The 12167-nt window shown below is 43.7% G+C and overlaps 1 protein-coding gene across 1 annotated transcript in view; it reads right to left on the minus strand.

The window, feature by feature from the left end:
* C8b (complement C8 beta chain) overlaps positions 1–12167 on the minus strand; it is a 38400-nt gene that overhangs the window by 20939 nt on the left and 5294 nt on the right. The window contains exons 2-5 of the mRNA XM_041652694.1: positions 10877–11033; positions 4554–4695; positions 2343–2484; positions 813–945 (exon numbers count right to left, since the gene is read on the minus strand). Of these exons, the coding sequence (XP_041508628.1) occupies positions 813–945; positions 2343–2484; positions 4554–4695; positions 10877–11033 (574 nt within the window). The remainder of the gene's footprint in view (positions 1–812; positions 946–2342; positions 2485–4553; positions 4696–10876; positions 11034–12167) is intronic.

The raw sequence follows: 12167 nt of genomic DNA on the forward strand, positions 1-12167 counted from the left end.
GAGTATATACATAGTACAGATTTATATGGGTGAGACGTTATCTTTAATTATTTAAAGGTTTGTGTGTGTATGTACGTACGTGTGTGTGTGTGTGTGCGCAGGCGCACGCATAAGTGTGTATGTGTATCTGTAAATGAAGGTGCCCACAGAGGCCAGAAGCGCCAGTCAGATCCCCTGGAACAAAGTTACAGAAAGTTGTGAACCACCTGATGTGGGTGCTGGGAACTGAACCCGGGTCAGCTGCCAGAGCAACAACCGCTCTTAATCCCTGAGCCATTGCTCCAGTACTGGCAGTAGAGCATTTTCTAACTTTTAGTACTGATCTCAAGGGCTGGCTTGAGAGGCAAGGGCATGGAGTGATGGGAACAAGTGTTAGAATGAGTGGAGGGCTCTCTGTGACAGCAGGTGTGTGATGCTGTCCGCTCAGCCACATCATCTCACTGACCATGTCACTTCACGGTTGAAGCTTGTAACTTCCATATAAAGACAGGACAATAGAGGTGCTGAGCATTTAGGACTGTGTAGGCGACAAGCAGATAAGCCGGTTCAGCTGTGTGACGCCAGATCCCATGCTCCGTCTTCAGTGGAGCTATTGATACACTGTATTGACATTATCGCTATCACAACTCTTATTGCTGTGATAGGTGACATTGTCAGCACAAGGTCTTGTGCTAGGGTACGCCCACTTGCTACCAGAAGACACTGGGGCTCCAAGAGAAAGGGGCACAGACAAGCTACAGAGCTAGCACACTTCAGAGTGCTCGTTCAGTGATTCCCTCATTACTAGCAGCAGCTGCCTGGCTGTCCCTTACCTGTGGTGTGTAGCCTTCCACATTGTATGGCTTCCTAAACTTGGTGTTCAGGATGTAGTGAGGGGAGCATCCACCACCATAGTACCGGTGATCAAGAACTGGACCCTCAAAAGTATTTGTGAACAGGTTTATCCTGGAAGGGAGGCACAGACAGGGTGGAAAGCTGAGGATTCGGGGTTGTGTCACCTCTGTTGAAGCTTAGCAGATCCCACTGAATGAAACTCAGAACTGGTTCCACAAGCAAGGTCCTGGGAATCTGGTTCATGCCAACTCAACCCTCTCTTTTCAGAGCTTTGTGTTGCTATTTCATGTGTATGAGTGTTTTGCCCATCTATGTGTCTGTGGACCATGTGCATGCCTGGTGTGTAGGGTCGGAAGAAGGCATCAACTCCTCTAAGACAGCTGTGAGCCACCTTGGAGGTGCTGGGAATTGATCCCAGATCCTTTGGAAGAGCAGCCAGAGTTCTTGACTACTGAGACATTTCCCTAGTCTTGCCAGCTTAGCATTTTCATCTCAGACCTTCCCCAACACAGCTAACGACACAGCCCTGGCTTCAGGACTTTGTTCTTCTGCCCGTGTGCTCTGCTGCTTCCAGGAAAAGTAGCTCTCCTATCGGCTTAGTTGGGACTCCACTACTGACTTTGAATGCTTTCTCTGCTTAGTCCTAGCTTTGACCCCTGGAACTCACTTATCTTTGGAGGGTCTCAGCCCTGAGAAGAGCTCCTATTCAAGTGAAGAGACTCTCTCTCTCTCTCTCTCTCTCTCTCTCTCTCTCTCTCTCTCTGACACACACACACACACACACACACACACACACACACACACCTTTAAGGGCCAATATAGACAGTTGTCTAGGGAGGAGATAAATTCTAGTCGTATTCCTTGCCTTTCTTTCCAATGGCATTCTTTCTGGTGATTGCTATCGTGCAGAAAGAGCTGGTCTCACCCATCCATCTGCTTAGATGGCTTAGATGCTACAGGGCATGGCAAGAAAGTAGGATGAATACAGGGCCTGTTTGGCCCTTTCTGACCTTGCTCCTTTGACCTTACAGAAGATTGGACTAATATTTATATCCCCAGGAGCTGAGACACACACGGACTACAGATCTAGCCTGGAAAATCATTGCTTCACAAAGTGCTCACAAGTCCCTTCTTTTCAGCGTGGAGGATGCTGGGAACTAGGAAGAAAACCAGATCAAACCTATGATGTATGTTGTCTGTAGGATTCTAGAGCCATGCTTAGAATTCCCCCGACACAACAAATTGTAAGGGTTAAGAATAAGGTTCACCCTAGCCCTTCAACTATCTTAGTGTCCCTGGGTCAACCCTCCTGTGACCCATGTATATTCATGGCATGTGCTTCTGGAACAACGGGGAGTAGACCTCAGAGAATGCATGGAATACACTACAGGCTTTCTATTCTAGAAAGGAGAGCAAGTAAGTGTCCCTTTCCAGCCCCTTGTCCATCCTTCAGAATTCCATTTAACACTGTGCCTTTCCATCCGCCCAGCGTGATTGCAGCAACTCACCCGCTGGCCAGATTGCCAATCGCCCAGTACTGCTCCATTTCCTGTTGACATTTTTTAAAAATCCTCTTACAGTTCGCTTCATCTGATTGGTCGCCACAATCATTGTCCCCATTGCAGAGGAGTCTGCGATTGACACACCTCCCTGGGATGGAGAGAGGGGACCACATTCACGTGGCTGTGATGAGCGGCAAAGCCACAGCTGGTGCCAGGCATGTGGCTAGGGCTGTTCTAATCAGTCTTCGTGTATCAGCCCTGACTGAAAATGATGCTAACAGTGCATCCCTTTCTTGTCCCCCAACAAGTTCAGTCAGTGTCACAGTTTTGAAAGCACACTGAGGAGAGATTATCTGGAACCACCTGTGAAGGGGATGTCAATGTCCCTAAGAAGTAGGTTGGTATCTGAAACTACCCCTCCTCCTGTCACGGAGGCTAGGAAGAAGTGGTGGATGGCATCTCTGAATGGCACCCGCTAAGACATCATGTATCCGGGGACCAACCTCCTGGCCTCCATTTCCTCATCTGTAAGGTGGAAGTCATCACAATCATCCTGCCATGACACAGTTGTTGTGAGTGAAAGAATAAACCGGAACCCGCTCACGGAAACCATGGAAAGCCAATTGTGGCTGGGGTAAGTGCTTTGGAGAGGCAAGCGCACATTGGAAGAAAGTCATTGCAGCACAAATGGGACCTTTACCTGCCTAATCTTTTCCCTAACACACATTGCTTTCAGCGCCATCATTCCCCGTCCCCCCCCCCCCCAACTTTCTCTCAATGACTTCACCTTCTCTCGTATTTGTGCATTCTCAGGGAGATAAAGCCCACATGACAGGTGGCTCTGCTTCCTTAGACATATTGGGTCATTTAAACCAATGTCCTTCAGTTATAGAAGGCAGAAAAAAATAACAATCTGGTCTTCAAGTGTTTCTTACAAGGCATTTAAAGTAAAGCCCGCATGAACAACCTTATGGCTCTAGGCAAAATCATGGAACACTGGCCATAACGAGCCCTTGGGTACACTGTTAAAAAAAAAAAAACAAAAAAAAACCTCTCAGATTTATTGGATGGAATTTTACAATTGCAGTAAGACCCAGGGATCGTTCTGAGAATTGCTGTCTGTCTTTCAGAAGCTCTAGACCACAATGCACATGGCCACAGTGAATGGAACTCCCTCTAGAGACTTTAGGGCTCTGTATCTCTGTTTGTGCGAGGGAATAAATGGAGACAGATTTCCTGGGCTCAGACGAGCGAGCGGATCAGTTGGGGAAACAGTCTTTCCTAGGTCCTGCAGTAGATAATCATTCGCTGTGAGCTGCTTCCTTCCTTCCTTCTTCCGTTTCCCCACTTCTCGTCTATATCCACTGTCCTTCCTTGTAAAAGGCCAACATCTTTATTCAGTTCATCACACATTCGGACTCATGGTAGATTCACTGAAGCAGAAGTGCTAACCACAAGGCCCAAGTCTCCAAAGCCTTTGGTGGTAAGCAATGGGGATCATAGCTCTCACCTGTTTTGGTTTGGGCAACTTTTATCTCCCCCCCCCCCCAGGGCTCTGAGAGCATTAGCAGAGCTAATATGTGACAGGGAGCTTTTACCTCCATTTGTCACATGATGCTCATGACCACATTGTAAGGTATGAATATCACCCCTGTGGTGGTTTGCTCGGGAATGTCTCATATGCTCATATGCTTGAATAATTGGTCTTTAGTTGGTGGAACTATCTGGGAAAGATTAAGAGGTATTGCCTTGGTCATGGTATCTTAGCAATAGAAAAGTAACTAAATATAACACTCAATTGACATTAATGTATTAAAATCCAAAGAGATTAAAGATCTTCTATATCTCACAGTCAGATTAAGACTAACCCAGGACAATTTGTGATTCCAGCACGTCTAAGTTCTAGAGTCAGGGAATACAGCTGAGCTTCCAGATTCTCACCTGCAGCTCCTCCACTGACCTGCTGGATGCTATGTGGCAAGGAACCTCTCTGAGCCTCAATTTCACAGGATGCAAAATGGGAATAATAGTGATACCACCTTACCGTAGGCATGCTTTCATGGGATGATACACAGAAAAGGAGGCTTAAGGCTTACAGTAAGGGGTCTCACTGACCTGCCCCACAACCCTGATCATGAACCCTATGTCTGTCCCTCCATCATCACATGCTACGTTCTGCTTTTCAAGTTCTCTCCCCATGCCCACACTCATTCATACCTGTCTGTGCACACACAAAGCCTTCACATCGCACTTGACTTCTGCATGGTCGAGTGGTAACACAGTCTTCAACTTCTTTGTCAGAGAAGTCACACAAGTCCCCAAGGAACTGGGAGGGCCGGAGCAAATAAGCATGTCTGTACTGTAGTGGACAGAAACAAGGTGAGCCAATGATGGGGCCTCAGAGACCTCAGGAGCAAGTATACTGTGTGGTGGGAACGGTCACCCGCTGAGCTGGGAGTGCATGGAAAGTACACGGATGGCTGATTGCTATTTGTGCAATTCCTATGCTTCCTTCACCACATACATCGTGTGTCTATGCAAGACCGGCAATTTTCTGACTGTTTCCCCAATTGCACTGCCAGCCCCCTGAGTTTGGGGCACTTGTCTTGAATCTCTGTCTCTGCAGTGGTCTGCCAAGATTTGCTCAGTGTGAAAAAGGCATGGGCATTGGAATAAAAAAATCAATACAGGGTTTCATATAGTCAGTTCAGTTCAACAATAAACCAACTCTTAGCTTAATTATTCCAATGGGTGATTTGTATATTGTCGTGTATTGGTTAAGGCATCGGTGTGATTTAAGTGAAAAAGTATGTGCTCTGAAACGCCAACTAATGCTTGTACTCCCTAGTTGTATGATGTTGGGCAAATAGCTTTGTCTTTGGAGTCCAAATTTACTCATCGGTAAACAGGGGGCAATGAATTACCTAAATGTACAGTTTAGAATTTAAATTCTATAATTCTATATTTGTTGACATTATTTATATATTATGAATTATGTATTAATTTCTATCATATATAATTACATATCATCTCAAGCTCATATTTTTCCGGCACAAAATAGGTACCCAATTTTCTGTCATTATTCTTCTTTTTATTATCCACTATTTTAGGGATCAATATTGCTATCTCTCTCTTCTTATTCATTTATTCTGAGAATATTGATTCATCTATGCCATATTTAAAAGGTTGGATTTTTTGCTTGCTTGCCTGTTGGTTCGTTTTTAATCATCGTTAAGTCTCCTGACCTGCCTAAGAAAGGAGAGGGTCACTGCTGATGGCAAGAGGCAACTACAGTGACCACACAGCGCAGCGGATGCAAGACGAGGCAAGTGCAGTGTGCTTGTAATTTCATAGTGAAACCCCCAATGCAAAGAGACAGTGACTGGCTTCTAGTAAGGAGATCGGGGCTGAGATCTAGAAGTTGAGGAGGAATATCAGGTAGATGTGGAGGTCAGGAAAAGAATGGCCAAGAACAACCTGGGGAGAGGAAGGTTTCTGGTCAAACTAATAGCCTAAAAGATGTGTCTTCTTACTCCAGAAACCATAAATGGATGGAGAGGAGAGTGAGGGGAGTTGGAGAGAGGCAGAGTAGGGCCGGTAACCAGGGATCCCAGGCTGGGAGAGGGAGCACAGAAGGAAGTGATTACATTTGAGGGGTTACATTTGAGTGCTAGCAGTCACAACGTGTGGGAAGTAAGTAGAGTACCCGCCTCCTTCAGTGTGGCATAAGGCACTCCTTATGTAACATCTGTACTGTGGATCTGGAAACTCAAAAGGTAATAGACAGCCATTCTCCTTGGAGACGCATCCTTGCTAGATGGTAGACTTAGACCTTAAATACAACTTTGAGGAACAAACATAAACAAACAAACTAGGAAAATATCAACAAATGAAGTACATAAGGAAAATACAATATATACATATACTATACATACAGTATACATAGAATGTCCGTATACTATATGACAAACCCACAGCAAATTATCATACTAAATGGGGAAAAGTTAAAGGTATATTTTCAAAAATCTAGGACTAAATAAGATGCTTATTCAACACAGAACTGGAAATGTAAGATTGAGCAGTTAGGCAAAAGAAAGAAATAAAAGGCAGATAAATTGAAAAGGGGAGTAAAAGGATTCTGTTTGTCAGTAGCACAATCTTGTATGTAAAATCTCTGAAGATTTCACCAAAACACTGCCGCAACTGATAAGTACAATAAAGTTGCAGGATATAAAATTAACATACAAAATCCAAAGGCATTCTTTATGCTTCAAACAAATAGGATGAAAAGGAGCTTTGAAATAACTCCACTTATAACATCCTCAAAAATGGTAAGACATGAAGAAAGAAATTTAACGTAGGAAGTAAAAGACTGTCATAATGAAAATGAAGAACACTAGAGACAATTTGTTTTCATGGGTTAGAAGAAATAATGTTAAAATGTCCACACTAACTGAGGTAATCTAAGATTCAATGCAATCCCTGTCAAACATGAATTGCCATATTTACACAGCTCGTGGGGGGGGGGGAATCACAAAATTTATATAGCAGCATAAACCATCTAGAAAATATAGTAAAAACAATTTTGGACAAAAAGAACAAGCAAGGGGCATCACAACCCAAGACTTAAGACATACTACAAAGAAAAGGTGATCAAAAAATATGGGACAGATATATGAGTATGCACACGGGTGATGACACAGAGAGAAAACCCAGAGGTAACTTCACATACATAGAGCCAGCATAGCTTTTCAAGGTAACAAGAACACATACTCTAGAAAGGGGTATGTTTAAAAAAAAATAAGTGGTGTTGAAAACTGGGCATACAAGGGAGATCACTCATATGCTTACCCTGCAACCTTGAGGACCTGAGCTCAATCGCCAAAGCCCAGTTATAAAAAGCCAGGTGTGGTAGTATATACTTGTAGTGCCAGGAATGCGTGTGGCATACATAACCTTGAAACTCCCCAGCCAGGCAGTTTACCCTACTTGGTGATTTCAGGCAAGTAAGAGACCTTAAATCTCATAAGCCCCACATTGGGCCCCATTTCTTGTAAGGCCCATGCTGGGCACCATTTCTTATAAGACCCATGTTGGGCGCCATTTGCTGTATCCCGTGTCAGGGCGGGAACATCATCTGGGTCCCACCTAGATTATTCATCCATGCTTGGAGAGAAGTATGTTGACTAAGAAATGGCAGGTTGGAAAATTAAAGATAAAAGACAGAGACACAGGATAGAGTCAAGAGAATGCACCAGTAAAAACTGAAATTGGCTGCATATACTCCATAGACTTTATATACCCCAATCCAAAAAGGAGGGGGAAGACAAAGGACTTCTTTACCACAATACAAGGAACAAGAAAAGTAATCACCTTCTCAATATGCAAAACATCAAGTAACCACACTCTAGGTGAATACATCCTGCTAGTAGCCACAACTTGGGTCAAACCTCCTGTCAATAACCTTGAAGGAGCAAGAATAGGCCTGAACTCTCTGACTTTTAGTCAAGGTGAGAAAAAGCCACATCCTTGCGCTCCCAAACTCTGTCAAAAAATGTAGATGGAGCCTTATGAATGACCTCCTTGTATGTGTAGGCACACTCAAGTACATATAAGCAGAAAGAGAGAGAACAAATGAATGAACACTGAACACATATCTGTAGAAGACTGAAACTAGAAAGGCCCTTATATATTAAAAAAAAAAAACAATTTTCCAGGTGTGATGGATAATACCTTTAATCTCAGCATTTTGGAGGCAGATGTAAGTAGATCTCTGAGTTGGAGGCTACTATGGAACTACAGAGTGAGTTCCAGGACAGCTAGGGCTACACAGACACCCTGTTTTGAAACAAACAAACAAACTAACTAAAAAGAAAACTTAAAATATGTCAAAGATCTAATGTAAGATCTCAAACTATGCAACTACTGAAAGAAACCAGGGGAAACACTTCAATACCTAAGTATTGAGCAAACAAGATTTTAGATAGTATAGACAATAAACGCAAAGCTAGACAAATGGGATTAGGTCATACTAGGAAGTGTCTATACAGACAAGGAAATGATCAACAGTGTTAAGAGACAAACTGAATGAGGAAAGTATCTGCAAACTTCATCTGTTAAGAAACTAATATATAAGGAATTCAAAGAACAGAAAAATTTCTAATAATCTGAGTTTTAAAGAGACAAATGATCTATGATCTCTACAAATATGTATAAATGATATTATATAAATGGTAGAAAGATTGAGAATGGAAGGCCTTACACACTGTTGATAGAAAAGTAAGTTAATATAGCCATCATGGATTACAGAAAATAATACCAGAGGCTCTAGAAAGGAGGGAGGAAGGGAAGAGAGTGGGGAGAAGGATGAAGATAAGAACAAAGAAGAAGGAAGAATTCTCTTTTAATTTTGAAAATCCTGAAAATAGATTTACCATATGAGCCAACAGTCTAAATCCTAAGTATACATCCAAAGGTGATGATGGCATTTTATCAAAAATAGATCATAACTCCCATATTTATTACAACAAGATTCACCATACCAAGAATAAGAAATCAACAAAGACATTCATCAAGAGATGAATGGATTAAAATGGTATAATTAACAATGGAATCAAAATGGAATTAAAATGGTATAATTGACAATGGAATGCTAGTCATCTATAAAAGGAAGATCCAGTCACTTGTGGCAACATGAATGGAATCTGAGGACATCATGTTAGGGGAAATAAGTTAGACAGAGAAAGTCAATCACAGGTTCCCACTCATTTGTAGAAGCAACACTAGTTCATCACAGACGTAGAGGATAGACTAGAGGTTTTAAGAAGCTAGAAAGAAAGGAGGGACAGAGAAGGGGTGCTATTGATTATCAAAACACTTTGTGTGGGGGGTTCTAATGCTCTATAATACAGAAGATAAGTCAACAATAATTGTATAGTTCAAAGTAACTAGGAGTGTTGATGTTCAAGTTTCTCTACATGTCAGCAGAAGAAAACAATTAGGTTTGAGTGAAGGAAAGGCTAATTACCCTGGCTTGATCACTGCCCAGTGCATATAGGTATCAAATTATAAAACTATACTTCACAAATAAGCACAAATACTGGAAGTCAATTAAAGGATACAAATAAAGCCACACATACGTAGGAGGTTCTCAGAAGACTATCCCCAGGCTCTTAAGGCAAAGTAGGTATAGGAAGGATGGAAAGAACGGAAAGGATGGAAATACACCTCTAAGTCTGGATTGAGAGGTTTTCCTGAGTCCTAGCCATAGAGCCTGCAGACAGGGCTGGTGCCAACTGAAGAAGTCCACAGTGAGTTCCAGGGACCAGCTCTGACTGGCTGGCTCACGCTCAGTCCTTCTGGTGTATGGTGCAGATGGAGCAATTATCCAGATAATTGGATCAATGTTGATAACTTCAGCAAGAAAACTCACTTTGGAAACAGAACGATAGTGCTGGGCTCTCCCCATTGATCCGGTTAACTGCACAATTGCCCTGGGCTGGCTTCCTCAGCCTTTTCTGAGTCTTTGCCATGATAGGTCTGGTTTCCCAAGGAGCCAAGGGATGGGCAACCATTCTTCCTCTTTTTTTCTGGCATATCTGCTTTGTTAAGAGCTGGGGTCCTAGGTCAGCTGTCCCATTGCAAGGGAGCCAAAGGATAGGCACCATGGAGACAAACTCTACTAGCAGAAAAATCAGGATGGATCCCATGGCCTGAGCTAAGGCTCATCTGCTACTAGAGGGCTCTGAGAAGTCACTTATACCTGCTCTAAGACTCCATTAATCTGTCTAGCAGAATAGGTGGCAGCCACCTTCTTTTCCTTGCGAAGATGTCAGAAAGCAGAATGAGCTCAAATATGAGTGTTATGAAACACCTGTTACATGCATGCACACTTACAAGTTTTCTGTTTATGGCAGCAAATGATAAAAGCCACATTATGATATATGCTAGGATATAGGGTGGGGGGGGATCTGTAAAAGTTGATTTATCTAAGTGGAGCTAGGGCTGATGAGCAGTCAGGGAAGGCTTCATGGAAGAGGTTGCCTGGAGCAGAGAATCAAGTTCTGAGTCATGTCAGAAAGTAAAGGTAGTGGGAGAGGTCATTGCTGGCTGAGAAAACATCATGAATGGAAGCCCAGAGCAAACGACACAGCTGGAAGCTTTCAAGAGCTGATGTATCACAGAGACCAGGCCAGGGTAGGTGACACACAAGTCTGGCTTCGATTCTTAGGGCTCATTTGGGGAAAGACTTGGTCCCATGTAGCTTTGTGGTAGCTTCCCTAGCTATACCGTGAATGGTGGATAGAAAGAACAGGTCAGAGGCAGGACGTGTGGAAAACATGGTAATACCCAAGGAAGCACGGCTTGCTGTTTGAGAAACATAGAGAAAGGAAAATCACTCTGATGGCTTGCATCTTACAGGCCAGACTATGGCCGGTCACCACTATTAGTGCCTCTGCCAGATGTTGAAGACAAGTCTCCTTCTTTACCTCCCACCCCTGCCCAGAAGTTTAGTGCTCACCCAAGGCCTGAGATCTTACCCTTTTCTTTTGGCAGGGGTCACACGCCGTCCAGGAGGACCAGCTGGATAGCTCACAGTCAATGGGCGCTGGAGGGACATCCACACTCCGTGCTTGTCTGCTCTTAACGAGGCTCTGGTTGGCTGCATCTGTGTCGAAGAAATCTGGTTTCTCTCCTCTACAAATCATCGTAAGGAAATAGTTGCGTATCCCAAAGGAATTAGAGTCATTCCCTGCCACCCGTCAATCACCCATCCCATAAATGCAGGTCAGATCATGAGGGCAGGGTGGGTCATTTATCGTTCCAGTGCTTGCTAATTCATCTAACAAATATGTACTGAGCCCCCAGGAAGCGCCTGACATTAGGAGTACTGTGGTAAAAAGTACTGGACACTGGTAAGAAGACAGTATCTCGGTCACTTGTGCCATCCGATTTCCGATCTGTATGAGCTTCATGCTTCTCCTCCATACAGTGGCTGAAATGTGTTCCCTTACAGGGCTGTTTCTGGTTTACAAATTATAGTCACTAAGTGAGCGCTTAAACCTTTAGGAATTAAGGGTACACAGGAAATTCATCACAGCACCACACTCCCTATTTCTGGGTCTCCCTTTTTATCCTCTGAAGATTGAGGGGTTTGCACTAGTTGATGTCTTTTCAGATTAAATATCCACGAAACATGTGCCAAGAACAATTGGTATTGAAGACATCAGGCTTCTGGGGATATGGTAGGGGTCTTCTTAAGAGAGAAACATACCTTGCATCTTAGCAATTTTTAACACACGCAGGCCCCATGCCCAGAGCTGGGTTTGAAGATGTGTAGAGGTTAGGCATGAGTTCATTGAGTCTGGAAGCTGGGGAGAAGGTGGGAAGCTGGTGCAGGAGTGTCCCCTTCCAACCACCCTGTGCATGATGTGAACTCGAACCATTGCAGGGCCAGGGTAGAGGAATAGGTGAGTAAGCTCTCAAGCGGAAGTGATGGGAGGGGATCAGCAAAAGGATGGGCTGGGAGGGGATGAGAGGGAGGAGAGAGTTTAGGTTGATGCTGGTATCCTACTTGAATGCCTAGTGGTGGGGACATAGGAGGACAGAAATGTTGGGGAAGATGGTAGAGGCAGGCTAAGCTCTAGGTGCTCATAGGAAAGCCACAGAAACTCACTCAAGGCACAGTTCCTACCTGGCTCTGAAATCACTAAGAGTTCTGTGTTGAAGAAACAGATCTGATCATGAGAAGGTGAGGAGGGGCAGTGACTGGTCTCTTTGAAGAGAAGTGGGCAAAATGTATGAGCTACTACTCCATCGTTGTGATAAAAC

The sequence above is a fragment of the Microtus oregoni genome, unplaced genomic scaffold (assembly GCF_018167655.1).
Source record: "Microtus oregoni isolate MIOR12 unplaced genomic scaffold, Mior012 000005F_ref0000423, whole genome shotgun sequence".
In the NCBI taxonomy this organism is placed as follows: Eukaryota; Metazoa; Chordata; class Mammalia; order Rodentia; family Cricetidae; genus Microtus; species Microtus oregoni.